Source organism: Mya arenaria, chromosome 9 (assembly GCF_026914265.1).
Source record: "Mya arenaria isolate MELC-2E11 chromosome 9, ASM2691426v1".
NCBI lineage: Eukaryota > Metazoa > Mollusca > Bivalvia > Myida > Myidae > Mya > Mya arenaria.
In genome coordinates, this window is record NC_069130.1 from 17,823,194 (window position 1) to 17,841,130 (window position 17,937).

The window sequence follows — 17,937 nt, forward strand, 5'->3', positions numbered from 1 at the left end:
TTACAAATTACCGGCTTCGTAGCGAGACTATGTATGGGTGATAACAAGCACGAGTCTACGTTCAAAGAAATCGTCTCGATACTTGACAATATCGAAAAAACATTTCTGCAAAACAAACTGGAAACGACCGAGTATCGCAAGAAATGTGGCGCACTACAGCAAAAGGTGTTCAGGTTGATCAGAGAGAACGATCGGTATAAGCAAACTCATGTGCACAACTCGAATACGGACGATAGTCAACTATTGCAGGACGAAGTTACACGCTTGACATTGAATCTGTCACAGCTGACTGCGGAAAACAATCAGCTTAAGCAAAATAACACGGCATTGGAAGACGAAGTTTTGCGCTTGAAATCTCAAACAGACAACCTGCAATCCTTAGACGAAGCTGCCTGTATGGAACTATTCAACGAAAACACTCAAGATTTTTCATGAATTACTTTACTTCTGCCACTTACAAGTGAATATTACGAAGTTCAATAAAAAGCAATTTCAAAGCATTCGTTTTTTATGTTAATATTTTGTTATCCTAAGTCTTAGAAACGCAAATCTCAGTACGTTTTGCTTAAACTGTTCTCTTGCGCTTTGCTTGATTCTGGCCAGATAATCTTTTCCTTCTGAGTTACCCAATCTTTTGTAGTAACGTTTAATGTTTCTTCTATTCATTTTTCGTGCCGGGTGGTTTATCCAACAAGCGGGACAAAAGCCGTTGTATTTATCAAAACAGCTTGGACACGCGGAATGTTCGAATGCACATTGTTTCATAACGAGCAAGCGATAGTCAATGTTACTGTAGCCACCGCACCAATGACAAGCTCTGAAACGTTTTCCGAGTCTCTTATCATACGAAATACATTTTGAGTTTTTTTTACCGTTGTTGTGAGCCATACTTTATTTAAAGAGGTTCAAAAATATTTCACTAATATAGTGTCAAGTCAATTTCATTCAGTTTATGTAATTCAAATGTTTTGACAACAGTAACATGGCAAGTCTTAACCGTTGGTGACACAATAAACTATTGTCTATATTTGCTGCGTTTTACACATTTACGAAAACACAAGACAAAGAATATTTCATTTTTTCATGTTTATTTTACAATTGAATCGTTATCTACAAAAACTTGAAACATCATAACACACTAAATGTCTCCAAAGTCCTGATACTCAGAGTCCCCAGGTTCATTGTTCATAAGTACTGGTTTTATCGTTTCCCACATATAGCCTATGTGCTTCAACAGAAAATCGTCTAGAATCTCAGGTTCAGCATAATCGTTTGAACTGTGTCTCAGTGCTGTCCTCGCTTCTTCCGTCTCACAATACTTGATCTCTCTGTACATTTCAACGCACCTCCTGATCTGGTCTGCCTCATATTTTGACTCCTGAATAGTGTATATTTGTTCAAGTATTTTCGCAACTTTATCATGATCCAAAGGGGAAGCCGGCGAAGAATTTTCAAGATCATCGCTAAAATTCCCATCCTCGATATCGTCATCATCTGAAAGGACAACAGCTGTAGCTTCATCTTTTCCTTCCCATGCCTTGAACCTCTTCCTTATCGGGCTAGCAGGTGGAGTAAGAACGTCTGCTTTTACTTTTACTGCGCTGAATTCTTTCTCATCCATGCTCACATCCATACAAGACTCTGCCGCATCTCGCAAATAGTCTTCTGCCATTGCTTGTTAGTTTTTCGTCTTCAGTTGAGTAGTGCTGAGGAGATGATTTGCTTGACATGTTGTAGATTGTAGATTGTTTGTAACCAGTGCACAATTTGGAGACCTTATAATAGCAAAAAAATAATTCATCGATATTATTCATCGTCAAAACTTTCATATTGGTTTTATGTTCATTTATTTCAAATAGAAGCACATTGTAGCTTTTTGCATAAATATCAAACAAGATCCATACAGTCATTGTCCTTGTCAAACATACCAACTCTCATCGATTCGGTTTGCTGGGGGGAGGTATTGCTGTATTCTATTTTCTGTCTTTTTACAATGTTATCCATCTCACCATTTTCCACTTTTCTTTTCATTCCCGCATTGGAACTGGAATCGTTTAAATCCATCTGCGGTTTGAACATTTCATAATAATTCATGAACATTTCCTTATCCAACATATCAACACTCATCGATTCGGTTTGTTGCGGTAAGGTATTGCTGTTGTCTGATTTCTGTGTTTTTACGGTGTTAGCCAGCTCATCCATCTCACAGTTCATGGCATTGGAATCATTCAAATCCATCTTCTGTCTGTACAATTTACAGTCGTCGCACTGGCAGTTATCGATACAGTCATAATAATTCAATCTGAAAAGGATACAGTCATAATAATTCAATCTGAAAAACTTACAGTCGTCACACTGGCAGTTCTCAATACAATTGCTTGTCATTATGCGTTTTGTTTGACATTTGTTGATTTCAGCAAGATATATTCAAAACCGTGGCCCTAAAATAATGCATATCTCAACATCCAGTAGCGCTTAAACTGTTTTCTTGCGCTTTGCTTGATTCTAGTCAGATAATCTTTTCCTTCTGAGATACCCAATTTCTTGTAGTATCGTTTCCTTTCTTTAATGTGTTTTAACGCTACTGGATGGCTCAACCAACAAGCAGGACAAACGCCGTTGTATTTATCGAAACAGCTTGGACACGCGGAATGTTCGAACACACAGTTTTTCATAACGAGTAGGAGATAGTCAATGTTACTGTATCCACCACACCACTCACAACATCGAAAACGTTTTCCGAATCTCTTATCATACGAATAGTTTGACGTGTTTGACATGTTTGACATGTTTGACATGTTTGGATCTGTATCGGCTGTATCGGCTGTCATAGTGTATGTTTGTGTGTTTGTATGTGTGCATGAGTTCTTTGTAGCCACCACAAATAATGGAATACAGAAAACGGGGGTGAAAATAAGGGGGGGGGGGATTTTCAACAAGGGGGGGGGGGCCTTTTCTATCAGCCTATTTCCCCAAGTCCATTCCATTTCCATTTTCATTTTTCAAACATCAAAACAAAACTTCCCAGTTTGCTCTGTGTAAACGCGCAGTTGACTGTGGTTTGGTCCCATCCGATGTAGCCATTTAATGTCATCACAATAGAGCCTGTACTCTGCCTGTGATTTTCTTCCGACATATGGAACAATTTGACAGGATGTTGGCACACACTCTGCAGCAAAACAGATGCCCACAAGGCAAAAGTACCATGTCTACGAGACCGTCAAAACAAATTTTGCACTGTCTTCGTTCATCAAGGTTTGTGTCTTGTTCATGGTTTTCAGATGGTCCGTGCTTTACATTCGTTTCGAGCAAAATGTTACAAATGTCATTGATTTCATAACTCTTTTCACTGCCGTATGTTCTGCGAAAGACCAGTTTGGCGTTACTAATTTCCTCGATGCGAAACCCAAATTCAAGTAGGATTTTGTCAATATTTTGTTGTTCTGAAATGCATACCAGAGGTACATTTCTTGTTTCAAATCCAGCAGCAAAGGGACATTCTGGGCTGAAACGATAATGAACATTTGGGATTCGGTCTTCTGGCTTCCAGTCAGAAAAACATTTTCGACAAAACACACACTGAACGCGATCCCCAGTGTGTTGGTAAATAAATCCATTTTTTGCCAACTCTTCTTGACTTATCACAGATTTCCAATCTCTATACGTTTCGAGTCGTGCTGACTCGCTGAAAAATTGTCTGTAAAAGGGATCAGGATCATATGCATCGTCATCTTCTTCGTTAATAAGATCTTCAGATTCCATGTTATGTGTTAACTTACAATTGGGGAAAAAACGTGCATGTTCATTTTCTGGGACTTCTCCTCGCTCCCACGAGTGTAAATGATTTCCGCAAAAATAACAAGTTACTTCATCACGAAAACCGGTAAAAAACAATCCTGCTTTTGCCAAGTCAACTGGATCAATGAAATCGATCGACCAAGCACTATATGTTGCTAATCGAGCAGTGAAATTATCATATTCTTGATGTTTTGGAATCGATACTTGTTTGAAAGAATACTCCATTGTAACAAATGATACGTTCTGTTTATAGCCATATATATATAGTGTTATTTTTCTCTCTTCATCATCTGATAATGAGACAAAACCGAAATATCAGGTTTATTGGTTTATTATGTTTGAAAATCACAAACAATGGAAAAAACAACAAATTTGTGAATAATATCAAAGCCATGGAAATTTATCAGGGTATGAACCTCCTACTTTGCGTAGAGCAATGTGCTCTGCGAGTTGACTGATTGATTGAGGATAGTCAGGTTGTTCAGCCTTAAGCTTCCGTGATTCTTTATATGCTTTTTTCATATCGAGATATTGGTACAGATACTTCAATTGACACATACGATTGACAATCCATTCTGGAGTTTGTTCTTTGATTTCCCCTCTGATATACCTCTGACAGAGAGTACTGTCGTCTCGGAGCTCGAGGCCACTCTGAGATAAAAGATATCTCAGATGTGAATGTCTCTGTTCTTGTCTCTGTTGTGATTTAGCTTGGCGGATAGCGATGCGTTTTTCTCGTTTATGCTTTAATATTTTCAAGATCTCGGTCGGGTCATCAGAACCATATTTCTTACTCACTATTCCCTGTATATCATCTCGATTGTATAGTTTTTGTGTCGCGAACTTGACGAATGGTACTTTTAAAAGGTCTGTCACAGAAAGGAAAAAGTCTTGTTTAGCTTTGGTAGCACACACATATTTATCATCATCGAACTTAGGCTTCAACGATTTTACATTTGTTTTCACCTCGGACGTGCGAACTTCATTTTGTCTCTTTTCCCTTTGAGGTAATTTACTATTTTCAAATATCACTAATCCTCCATTGCTACAATGCATTTTGCTCTTCACTGGTGTTTCCTCCGCTGGTTCGATATGTGCTTTATCTCCTACATCTCTTTTGACGCCAGTGAAGGTTTTTCCGCTTCCCTGGTAGTAAATATAACCTCGTAACCGTACTTCATTATCTCCAATTACTTTGCAAATGATGATATATTTACATTTAATATCTTTTAGTTTTTTTAAATCATCTTCGTTGTAATCGTTCATTGTAAAGCAATATCCTCTTTTTTGTGTCATTCTGATTACAATTGACAATCAAAAGCAATTGCACTAACCTTACATACCATTTCTGTTAAATACTTTTTGAAAAAACAAACATAATTCATATCATAATTTATTTCACACCAATGTGACACTTTAGCATTTGTCATACATTTCACTCTATTATTTGACATTCCAAATGATGAATGTAAAATCGAATAATGACACTGAACATATATCATTTATTGCTCTTTATTTATTGTCTAACCAAATACTAAGTGACAAATCGATTCATGATACTGAGCATTTGTCATACATTTCACTCTATTATTTGTCAAAACAAAAGATGAATGTCAAATTATTTACAGATGCTAAGCAGTTTATCATACATTTCACTATTATTATTTGTCAAACCAAAAGATGAACGTCAAATTATTTGAAGATGCTAAGCATCTTATCATACATTTTACTCTTTTTATGACAAATCGACTCACAAATTTAAGCAAACCAGGTGACGATGTACAAATAATTTAGAGTGACGAGCTTTTTGGTTACCTCGCCCAGCCCAACTGAAAGACTTAAAGTATATCTATAAGTCTTTTAGTTTGGTCGGGCGAGCGAGCCAAAATCTCGTCATCCCAAAATATTTGTACATCGTCACTTTGTGTGCTTAATTTTGAGATTCAAATAAATCGTTCTAAATTCAATGTAAAAAAAAGTTTCATAAGGGGGGTACTCAGCGTGAAAAAACTACATCGCTTAAACGCAAATGCGCTTTGGTAAGTATATAGCTAAAAAACGAATGCGCTATGGTGAAAATCCAAAGTCAAAAATTTTGAAAAATTTGAAAAGTTGTCAAATAAATCATAATTTTAAGCACTGTGTTTGTGTTGTGCTCTATCATTTGTAAATCAAAACTGAGAGAATGGTTAATATGTTTTGAGACTAAGTATTTACAACACACTGCAAGTAAATCATCCAATATGAATAGAGTATTCGTCCATTTGTAGATCAACTTGAAAAAATGTCCAAATGTAAACCATCACAACTCATTGATGTTTCACTTTATTTTTTGTCATGCCAAATAGCTACAGATTGTCTCATAATTATCAATATGAAGATTTTATTTGTTTTCAAATCTTGTGTGAACGCCAGTTTCATGGACTTGATTCCGCATTATTTTTGTACACTATGTTAGTATAAGTAATATAAATATGAGAATGTTTAGTATCAATTTCAATATAGCAATGAACAAAAAAACAAAAAGAATACCGAAAAGTAAAATTGATTTCTTTTCTCTTCTGCCAGAGGTTCTCGAAAGAAATGAAGAGACAAAACTCAAATGTAATCAGTTTTGTAAAAAACTTGATGAAGAAACATTTGGGTATCCTGAGCTGCGGAATCCTGCCAAGGAACTCAGTGAATGTCAAAATGAATCACTGGAGATGCTTTTGAGACATTGCAGATTCGCGGAACATAAAACAGATAAACAGTTCAGTCTTGTGGAGTTTTGCAACTTTGACAAGAATACTATGGTTTCGACAATAGCCAACGATATCTCGTCAATAATAGACTTTGGAAGTAGGCTCGTTTGCCTTTACTCAAAGTTTGGAGATGACAAAGAGGTGTTCTTGATCCTAAAGGCTATGGTACAAAGGCAGCAAAAGGCAGAACAAATCATAAGCACCATTCAAAGCTCATTTGGAATCAGCGAAATTACCACTCAGAAGTCAAATGATGTACTTAACATGCCACAGTCACTAGGTTCAGAAATGAATAAAAAAATTAACAAAAAAATACCCTATGAGACGAAAATAAAGATAGACACTAATCGAACTTTGCAGGATTTGGCTTGTGCTCTGGTTAATGAATTGAAACATGCGCTCGTTAAAGCGAACAATTTGTGGATGCGGTTAAAACTGGAAGATATGAGTCCTGACACAGATATTTTGACAAGATATGTCAGAACAATCTGCTGGAACAATCAATTTGTACAGAATGGACTTTTGGCGATGTTTCCCGAATGTGCAAAAAGTACAGCTAGCTCATGTGATATTCAAACTAGCTCAAGTGATATTCACACAGACATTTCGTCGTTAAAACAAGAATTAGAATCAATAACAAAACATAGCCAAATTTTGCAAGATAAATCTCGTTTATTCGACAGCAAATCAGTGTTTGATTGGATGAAAAAATTTAACTTAAAGTACAAGAATTCTATTCGATCAATTGAAAAAATTGAAACAAACTTGAAATGTTTTGAAAAATAGGATCGCGCATTTGTAGTGAGCAAAAACGTTACTGAAATATTAAACATGTGTATGTGTATGTGTATAGACTCATAAGTTCGATAATAAAAGTTTGAATGATAACACTTTTGCATTATTTTTTTGTTCCATTTAACACTTTAGGTTTAATTGACAGAAAAATAGAATGAGATACTATTCATTTGTGAAAATTTAGAAATCGTCGCAAATGAATAAATCATTTTTTTTCACAAGTAAAAAAAAATGATGAATATCAAAGCGATTCATGATACTGAGCATTTATCAAACATTTCACTTTATTATTTGTCAAACCAAATGCTAAGTGTCAAATCGATTCATGACATTTAGCATTTCTCATACATTTCACTCTATTATTTGTCAAACCAAAAATTGAATGTCAAATTATTTACAGATGCTAAACAGTTTATCATAAATTTTACTCATTTTATTTGTCAAACCAAAAGATGAATGTCAAATTATTTGAAGATGCTAAGCATCTTATCATACATTTCACTCTTATTATGACAAATCGACTCACAAATTTAAGCAAACCAGGTGACGATGTACAAATAATTTAGGGTGACGAGCTTTTTGGTTACCTCGCCCAGCCCAACTGAAAGACTTAAAGTATATCTATAAGTCTTTTAGTTTGGTCGGGCGAGCGAGCCAAAATCTCGTCATCACAAAATATTTGTACATCGTCACTTTGTGTGCTTAATTTTGAGATTCAAATAAATCGTTCTAAATTCAATGTAAAAAAAAGTTTCATAAGGGGGGTACTCAGCGTGAAAAAACTACATCGCTTAAACGCAAATGCGCTTTGGTAAGTATATAGCTAAAAAACGAATGCGCTATGGTGAAAATCCAAAGTCAAAAATTTTGAAAAAATTGAAAAGTTGTCAAATAAATCATAATTTTAAGCACATTGTTAGTGTACTGCTCTATCTTTTGTAAATCAAAAGTACATCATCCAATATGAATAGAGTATTCGTCCATTTGTAGATCAACTTGAAAAAATGTCCAAATGTAAACCATCACAACTCATTGATGTTTCACTTTATTTTTTGTCATGCCAAATAGCCACAGATTGTCTCATCATTATCAATATGAAGATTTTATTTGTTTTCAAATCTTTTGTGAACGCCAGTTTCATGGACTTGATACAATGAGTAAAATCTTTGAAAATAAAAATTGAACATGAACATTTTGTATTTCATGAAATTTTCAGCACATAAAAAAAATCAAAGGACTGAAAGCAATATGACAATGTTACTTGTTTTTAAATCTTGTGTGAACGCCAGTTTCATTGACTTGACACAATGAGTAAAATCTTTGAGAATAAAAATGGAATATGAACATTTTGCATTTCATGAAATTTTCATCTCCTTGAAAAAACATGCAGATCATTAAGGTTTATCTGACAGAAAAATAGAATGAGATACTATTCATTTGTGAAAATTAAGAAATCGTCGCGAATGAATAAATCATTTTTTTCATTAATAAAACGAATTGATGAATATCAAAGCGATTCATGATACTGAGCATTTATCAAACAGTTCACTTTATTATTTGTCAAACCAAATGCTAAGTGTTAAATCGATTCATGACATTTAGCATTTCTCATACATTTCACTCTATTATTTGTCAAACCAAAAGATGAACGTCAAATTATTTGAAGATGCTAAGCAGTTTATCATACATTTCACTCTTATTATGACAAATCGACTCACAAATTTAAGCAAACCAGGTGACGATGTACAAATAATTTAGGGTGACGAGCTTTTTGGTTACCTCGCCCAGCCCAACTGAAAGACTTAAAGTATATCTATAAGTCTTTTAGTTTGGTCGGGCGAGCGAGCCAAAATCTCGTCATCCCAAAATATTTGTACATCGTCACTTTGTGTGCTTAATTTTGAGATTCAAATAAATCGTTCTAAATTCAATGTAAAAAAAAGTTTCATAAGGGGGGTACTCAGCGTGAAAAAACTACATCGCTTAAACGCAAATGCGCTTTGGTAAGTATATAGCTAAAAAACGAATGCGCTATGGTGAAAATCCAAAGTCAAAAATTTTGAAAAATTGAAAAGTTGTCAAATAAATCATAATTTTAAGCACTGTGTTCGTGTTGTGCTCTATCATTTGTAAATCAAAACTGAGAGAATGGTTAATATGTTTTGAGACTAAGTATTTACAACACACTGCAAGTAAATCATCCAATATGAATAGAGTATTCGTCCATTTGTAGATCAACTTGAAAAAATGTCCAAATGTAAACCATCACAACTCATTGATGTTTCACTTTATTTTTTGTCATGCCAAATAGCCACAGATTGTCTCATAATTATCAATATGAAGATTTTATTTGTTTTCAAATCTTGTGTGAACGCCAGTTTCATGGACTTGACACAATGAGTCAAATCTTTGAAAATAAAAATGGAATATGAACATTTTGCATTTCATGAAATTTTCATCTCATAGAAAAAACATGCAAATTCTTCATAAAAACATCAAATGAATGAAAGCAATATGACGATTTTACTTGTTTTCAAATCTTGTGTGAACGCCAGTTTCATTGACATTGACACAATGAGTAAATTCTTTGAGAATGTAAATTGAATATGAACATTTTGCATTTCATGAAATTTTCATCTCCTGGAAAAAACATGCAGATCATTAAGGTTTATTTGACAGAAAATAGAATGAGATACCATTCATTTGTGAAAATTAAGAAATCGTCGCGAATGAATAAATCATTTTTTCATTTGTCAAACCAAATGCTAAGTGTCAAATCGATTCATGACATTTAGCATTTCTCATACATTTCACTCTATTATTTGTCAAACCAAAAGATGAACGTCAAATTATTTGAAGATGCTAAGCAATTTATCATACATTTCACTCTTATTATTTGTCAAACCAAAAGATGAATGTCAAATTATTTGAAGATGCTAAGCATCTTATCATACATTTTACTCTTTTTATGACAAATCGACTCACAAATTTAAGCAAACCAGGTGACGATGTACAAATAATTTAGGGTGACGAGCTTTTTGGTTACCTCGCCCAGCCCAACTGAAAGACTTAAAGTATATCTATAAGTCTTTTAGTTTGGTCGGGCGAGCGAGCCAAAATCTCGTCATCCCAAAATATTTGTACATCGTCACTTTGTGTGCTTAATTTTGAGATTCAAATAAATCGTTCTAAATTCAATGTAAAAAAAAGTTTCATAAGGGGGGTACTCAGCGTGAAAAAACTACATCGCTTAAACGCAAATGCGCTTTGGTAAGTATATAGCTAAAAAACGAATGCGCTATGGTGAAAATCCAAAGTCAAAAATTTTGAAAAAATTGAAAAGTTGTCAAATAAATCATAATTTTAAGCACTGTGTTCGTGTTGTGCTCTATCATTTGTAAATCAAAACTGAGAGAATGGTTAATATGTTTTGAGACAAAGCATTTACAACACACTGCATACACGATGTACAAACATTTTATTCATAAAAAAGTAAAACACATAATTCACCCAACAACTCCTCAGTCAAAAATGTAGCTTGAGTCCTTTGTAATTGATGTTACTATTGCAACAAAAACCATCCTTGCAGAAGCGGTTGGTCGTGTAGGTTTGTAGTCCATATTTTGATTGAAATAAAACACATAATTGGTGTTTCGAAGTATCAATGTAGCAATCTCGGTAAGTCCATGTATCATTTGCAATATCTTTTATAACTGTGTTCAATTCAGCACACTTTAGAAGTCTGTTTGATTGATCAGATCTATACAAATTATCTCTCTGAGATTTTATCGCAAGAAGTGCTTGTTCATGAATGTCCTGTATTCGTCGATCTAAAAAGTGTACCATATTTGTAGGGTAGAGTTCACTTCCAAACCGCTGCAGTAAATGTTGGGCAATTTTCAATCTTGAGAAGACGCTGAATTTTGTAAGGAAGTCGAGTTTGATTACCGAATAATAGGCTGTGGCTGCCATGTCAGCTGTACATCTATCGGAAAAAAATATCTTGTTTGCGTATCCCTTATGTAAATGATCCCGCTCACTAACATATTCCTCAGCTAGGAGAAAATCTGAATCGTATCCATCGTTATGAAATTTGATTCTGACAATTTTCTGTGTCAACGCACTGTCAAGCGTAATTTCGATGGATTTCACATGTGTTGGTGTAAATTCTATGGGTACAAAGTGTTCCTGGCGCATTTCAACCAGAAATTCATATCGCATATCACCGTGTTCGTTTACGATATTGGCAATCTCAGAAGATTGAATTTCCTTAGGTAAGGTATAATCGCTAAATATGTGATATACCATATCTTCGATAGGAATGTGTCGTTCTTGATTAAAGTGTCTGGCTAACATAATGTCAATAAAAGTAACGATACAAAGTAATTCTGCAAGCATTTATTTTTTCAAAAATAATACAATAATCTTATCGAATAGTAGCTCTGGGCAAGTTAATTCAATTGCCATAGCAAGAATGTCTACAGTTGATTTTCCGTCTAAGGATTCATCAAATAAGTCTAACCACCATTTGTTGTCATCATCCCGGTTACCACAATATTGTGTGTCATTGTCGTTTAAGTCATTTTCGGAATGTTCCACGCACTCCTTCTTTATGTGTGTGTGGTTCGCAGTATCCGACGAATACTCTGCTAACATCTGAATTACCGATTGTTCAAGAGGAATTTCTGTGTTTAGCGAGGTAGCGTTATTTAGCCATTTCTTCTCCTGGGTACCACAATCTTGTATGTCATTGTCATTTGAGTCATTTTCGCAATGTTCCACGCACTCCTTCTTTATGTTTGTTTTAGTCGCAGAATTCGACGAATCTTTTGCTAACATCTCAATCACCGATTGTTCAACAGGAATTTCTGTTTCTAGCGTGATAGCATTTTTTCGCCATCTCTTTGGTAGTTTGGATTGATCTCGTGGCGCTTCCACATGCTTTCGTTTTCTGTTGGGTTTAGCATTCGATAATATTCCTTTGCCGTCATTTATAAGTTGCGTTTCCAGAGTAAGCGCATCTTGGAACTGTGCAAACATTGGGTGTAGTGCAAACAAACACTCAAGTGCTTGGCAAAGGTTTGAGTGAAGACATCCAAACAAAGGCTTCACAACCATGCCACTATTTTCTATAACCTGAAGGCGAATTCCTATCCGACTTAGTATTCCACTAGTTTGAATCTTCCTGAATGCATATGTTAGCTCTTTCTGTGTACATACAAGATGAAAATTTTTACTGGGTAAAATGTTTTTTTCGATGCATAACATCTATGATGTCCGATTCTGTACAGTTCAGTGTCCTTATCAGAGCGACGAAATATGTGTTTAGGCGAAGTCTGATCTGAGTTCTCTCCAGAGATTGGTTGTTTGATTTAACTCCATAAATCCTACTGTAGTCTTCAAGGGCTGCGAACTCGGTTACTGGTATGATGCAAATTGGAATGCTCGTTCGCACCTCTTTGTCTACCCTTCTGCTCAGATTTGTATTTTCCAGAGTGTCTGTGAGTTTGCTGAAATCCATTGGAGAAAGCTTCTTCAAAATGTTGAAATACGACCAGTCACTTTGTTCGTTCTTGAATATTTCATCTATGTATTTTTCAAAGGCTTCCAAGGTAGGTTCTGTCAAAAAGAGATGCTGGGCTGTTGGGATGTAATCCAAAAAATCATATGGACTGTTCGTGATCGACGTGAATCGAAAACCTTCGATATCGGTGAAAGGACATGTTACATTGAACATGTTTTTTCGTTGATGGCCAGCCCCTTCAAAGTTTCTTTTCTTTCGTATAAATGTTTCACACAAAGCATGTAGGTCTGGGTTGACAAGTTGAAAAGTCATCGTGAAATGAACAAAAATAATGAATGTGTCGCCCTTATATACTCAAAAATGCATGCGCGCGCACCAATCAAATGTTATACATATAGTCGTACAAACAAATCAACCATTAAAATGATGTCATTTGCTACACATACTTCAATCGTCACGCTTGACAACAAAACCAAACAATCTTTAATTGACGAAATTGATTATCTTAATTTAGGTAAAAGCATATCAGCTAAAAAATGGATCTGTGTTTTATGTAAGAGAAAGTGAAGTCAACGTATTCTGTAAGAAATGTCGTTATAGATTCGCCTGCCGATATTGTTTTTTAAATTCTATGTTGAAGGGTGAGACATTTACTTGTAACACATGTAAGGATCATCAGGGCTTTTTATAATGTAACACGGAATGATTCTGAAACGGGCAGGGAAAATTAGATGCCGTTCAAGGGTAATGGGCCTACTTTCGGTCCAAAAAGGGGCAGAAAACACTGCATGATCATGTAACCCGTGTCGCCTTAATTGCGTTTCAGCGTCGTCTCCACTGAGCTACGACGGCTAACTCTAATCGGTTGACATAATTAAGCTATACACCTAACTTCAGTCCTAATCATATCTCAGAGAAAATTATCAATGTTTTGCAATATGCATTTTGAGCTATGAAAACGTTTAACAAAAAATATGTTTCTATTTTTCAGAAGCAGTTAAGTGAATTGATGGGATTAGTGAAAAGTGTCCTTATATGATTTAAAGTGTTCGTGACAGACTCCAACACCTGCCTAAAGTGACAGATAAGATGGGAATCTTTGGACGAGATTCGTCAACATAAAGACGTCAAGCTTTTACTGCTAGGTAGGCAACACAGTTTTTAAATCATTATAAAAGATTGTGGACCGGTATTTTTACAAGTTTCATGTATCATAGCAAATATAAGATTCAAAAAACAATTTTAGTGTTGGGAATCGGTTCCATTTTGACTTTCGAAGATCGGTTCTAGTTTGACTTTCGATAATCGTTCATGTTAGACTTTCGATAATCGGTTCCATTTTGACTTTCGATAATCGTTTCTAGTTTGATTTCGATAATCGGTTCCAGTTTGACTTTCGATAATCGGTTCCAGTTTGACTATGGATAATCGGTTCCAGTTTGACTTTCGACGATCGGTTCCGGTTTGACTTTCGATAATCGGTTCTAGTTTGACTTTCGATAATCGGTTCCAGTTTGACTTTCGATAATCGGTTCCAGTTTGACTATGGATAATCGGTTCTAGTTTGACTTTCGATAATCGGTTCCAGTTTGACTTTCGATAATCGGTTCCAGTTTGACTATGGATAATCGGTTCCAGTTTGACTTTCGACGATCGGTTCCGGTTTGACTTTCGACGATCGGTTCCAGTTTGACGGTTCCAGTTTAATTTTCGATAATCGATTCCAGTTTGACTTTCGATAATTGGTTCCGATTATCAATGGAACAAAAACTGCAGTCCGGAATTACAAATATTCTGGTTTTCCCAAATTCCCCGGTACATACAAAATTTTAACGTTTTGATATACACACGTTACTTTGGACACAGCATAATCATTGATACGCTACATTAAATTCAATAGCTTGAATTTCACCTTTTTAACAAATTTCGATTATAATCTATCATCGGAACATCACTACCTAATTTAATTAATATAAGAGAGAGGAGAGAGAGAGAGAGAGAGAGAAGAGAGAGAAGAGAGATGGCCAGATATAATGAGAAGATACATGTAAACTAGTACTACAAGAATAATGATAGGTAGGCTACTGAACTCCATTTATTTTAAATCTTTTAGTAGCAACAATATATGTTTGTTTGTTTTTGGAATATGTATGTATTCTGTGCGTCATTCAGATTACTGTAGCCGTGTAGTAATGTATTGGTATTCAGCGGGTGATATTGCCTTGTTTGAAGAAATAATTGCCGCCGTTGTGCAGTAAACCGACTACATTTGAAAAGAAAGTGTTTAGCATCTTCAATTTCTGTACCACAGACACATTTAGGGGAAATTGCGATATGATTATTGTAAAGATCGGAATTTAAGTTGCTGCAAGTATTACGCATTCGGGCATGATGATCTGAGGCGGATTTTCACCTTCTATATAAAATAGATCGTTCCACATTCTCAGTGCTGATGGAATTATAGACTGTGCATAAATTTGAGTTCTTCTATGTAACGTTTGAAAAATTTCTGAGTTCCGTAAAGTGTACACGTTGTTACTAAATGTTTGCACGCTTGGTGAAATTAATTGTTCTAGGTAAGATGGTAACATGTTGTGTTTGTGTTTACATACTAATGTATTTGATTACTTGAAGACAGTTAACAACAAAACAACATGTAATAAAAGCAGAAGCCTTTATAAATGCTATCGAAAACAACCTTGGATGTATGCCGGTACATCAGTTGAAGCAGTTCGTAAATATTTGAATAATATCATTAATTAAATGTAGTGTTAAAGAGTTGTATTTATTGATCTCAGTTTAAATTGATTGCCAGTGAAGTGTTTTATTGCAAAAATAATTAAGATTTCCAAGAGTTAAGTCATAAAGTTTAACTGCTAAATAAGATTACTACGCGACCTATTTGCAGCGGACTTAAACGTATCACTTTTTGAGTATGTAAACCGCCCAAATACATCCGAGGTTGTTTTTGAAAAAAATGGCCGAGGAGCTCCGAATGAGTCTACCGCTATCGTCGCTATATATGACGTCATAGGAATACTTTAGTAATTTTGATTGTTGACTAGTAACACCCTAAATATATGTGTATGGTTGAACGGCCACGTAGTATGCCGTTGTCGTCGTTATATATGACGTCATAGTAAATCTTTAATAATTTCGATTGTTTACTAGACACACCATAAATTGCTGAGAAATGTTTTTTGTCGTAGGTTTGTTGATAATGTCTGCCGTAAAATGTATTGCAATGCCCGAGACATGACTGTTCTCGAAGGACAATCCCGCTACTAACAAGCGGGATTCCTGTCAAACGTATGTTTGCATTCCACATCAACACAGCCATTCACCAAAAACATCAAGCACCATACATTACTTCTCACACACATACCAATGGCTGTGACTATTTCGTTCATCAATGCCCTGGATTGGCCAGTGAACACCGGTTTATAAATATCTAGCCGTTCACCCATCAACAAGTATCCAAATTGTTAGGCAATGGTGAAGACTATTCACGCGAGCTAAATTACAACAAGCACTGGTGATTTCGGTTACAGTCGTTGTTTGTTCAAATTTATTTGAGATACAGCCATTATTATTTTGAATTCATTTAAGATACAGCCTATTAATTCAGATTCATTTGAGAAACAGCCTTTGCTAGTTTGAATTATTTTGAGATACAGCCTTTCTTAGTTCAAATTCATTTGAGAAACAGCCTTTGTTAGTTCGAATTCATTTGAGATACAACCTTTGTAAGTTCAAATTCATTTGAGAAACAGCCTTTGTTAATTCGAATTCATTTGAGATACACCTTTGTAAGTTCAAAGTCATTTGAGAAACAGCCTTTGGTAGTTCGAATTCATTTGAGATACAGCCTTTCTTAGTTCAAATTCATTTGAGAAACAGCCTTTGGTAGTTCGAATTCATTTGAGATACAGCCTTTCTTAGTTCAAATTCATTTGAGAAACAGCCTTTGTTAGTTCGAATCCATTTCAGATACAACCTGTGTAAGTTCAAAATCATTTGAGATACCGCCTTTGTTAGTTCAAATTCATCTGATATACACACAGGATCCCCATTTACTGTAACGACTAGTATTTTAGTGGTGTGGAGGGGAATCGAACTTTTGACCCCTGGATTGAAAGCCAAGTGTGATACCTGCAGACCATGAGTTCCCACTTCATACAGTTTATAAGTATTTAAACTTCATGACTTATATATTCAGCTCAATATCATTCTCATTCAATGTTCTGTGTTTCAGGTTTGGGCGGGGCAGGCAAGACCACCCTGGTATGCAGCCTTAGACGGAGAAGGTGATGATACAACTTCCCACTAAATGTAAGGCTAGCAGGTCTATTTCCCGCTTATCCTGATATTGTGTGCCAATGGTTAACTTATGGTGATTCTAAAGTTTGCAAATTCTGTTATATTTAACGGTTTGTTTACTTCAATTAAATTCGACGGTGTTTCGTTTCGTAGTACAATGGTAGTTCTTTATGTCAACTATTACATATCTTTATAGAGCTTATTTATATATTAAGGCAAAATGGCTATGGATACACATGCTATTATGACAAACATATTTCAAAATATGATAAAGATACATGTATCAGGCCGACAATTCCGGTAAATAGAAAGTCGACGTGTAGGGTCCGGGTAGTATGTCCAGGTGGATAAATGTCGGAGTGGATAAACGGATAACTACCATATATCCTTTCATCATATGTGTATTCAGTAACGATTGTTGATTGATTGATTGATTGATTGATTGATTAATTGATATTGATTGATTGAATGATTTTGATTGATTGATTAAATGATTGATTGATTGATTGATTGATTGATTGATTGATCGATCGGTCGGTCGATCGATCGTTTGATTGATTGATTGATTGATTGATTGATTGATTGATTGATTGATTGATTGATTGATTGATTGATTACAATCGTGAAGATAACATTTCTTTCCTATAAACATAAGGCGTGTGGAACCAAATGGACCTAGAAATCTTCGGGTTAAAATTTTATAAAAGCAAATTAGCATATAACAAACCAAGCATTCATCTGACCACAGCAATATAG

General features: G+C 35.2%; 1 protein-coding gene across 1 annotated transcript in view; it reads left to right on the top strand.

The window, feature by feature from the left end:
- The first annotated feature begins 13,928 nt into the window (after positions 1–13,928).
- The window catches only part of LOC128246858 (ADP-ribosylation factor 1-like), a 15,223-nt gene continuing 11,214 nt past the window's right edge, over positions 13,929–17,937 (top strand). Inside the window, exons 1-2 of the mRNA XM_052965352.1 lie at positions 13,929–14,006; positions 17,117–17,193. Coding sequence (XP_052821312.1) covers positions 17,172–17,193 — 22 coding nt within the window. The 5' untranslated portion in view covers positions 13,929–14,006; positions 17,117–17,171. The remainder of the gene's footprint in view (positions 14,007–17,116; positions 17,194–17,937) is intronic.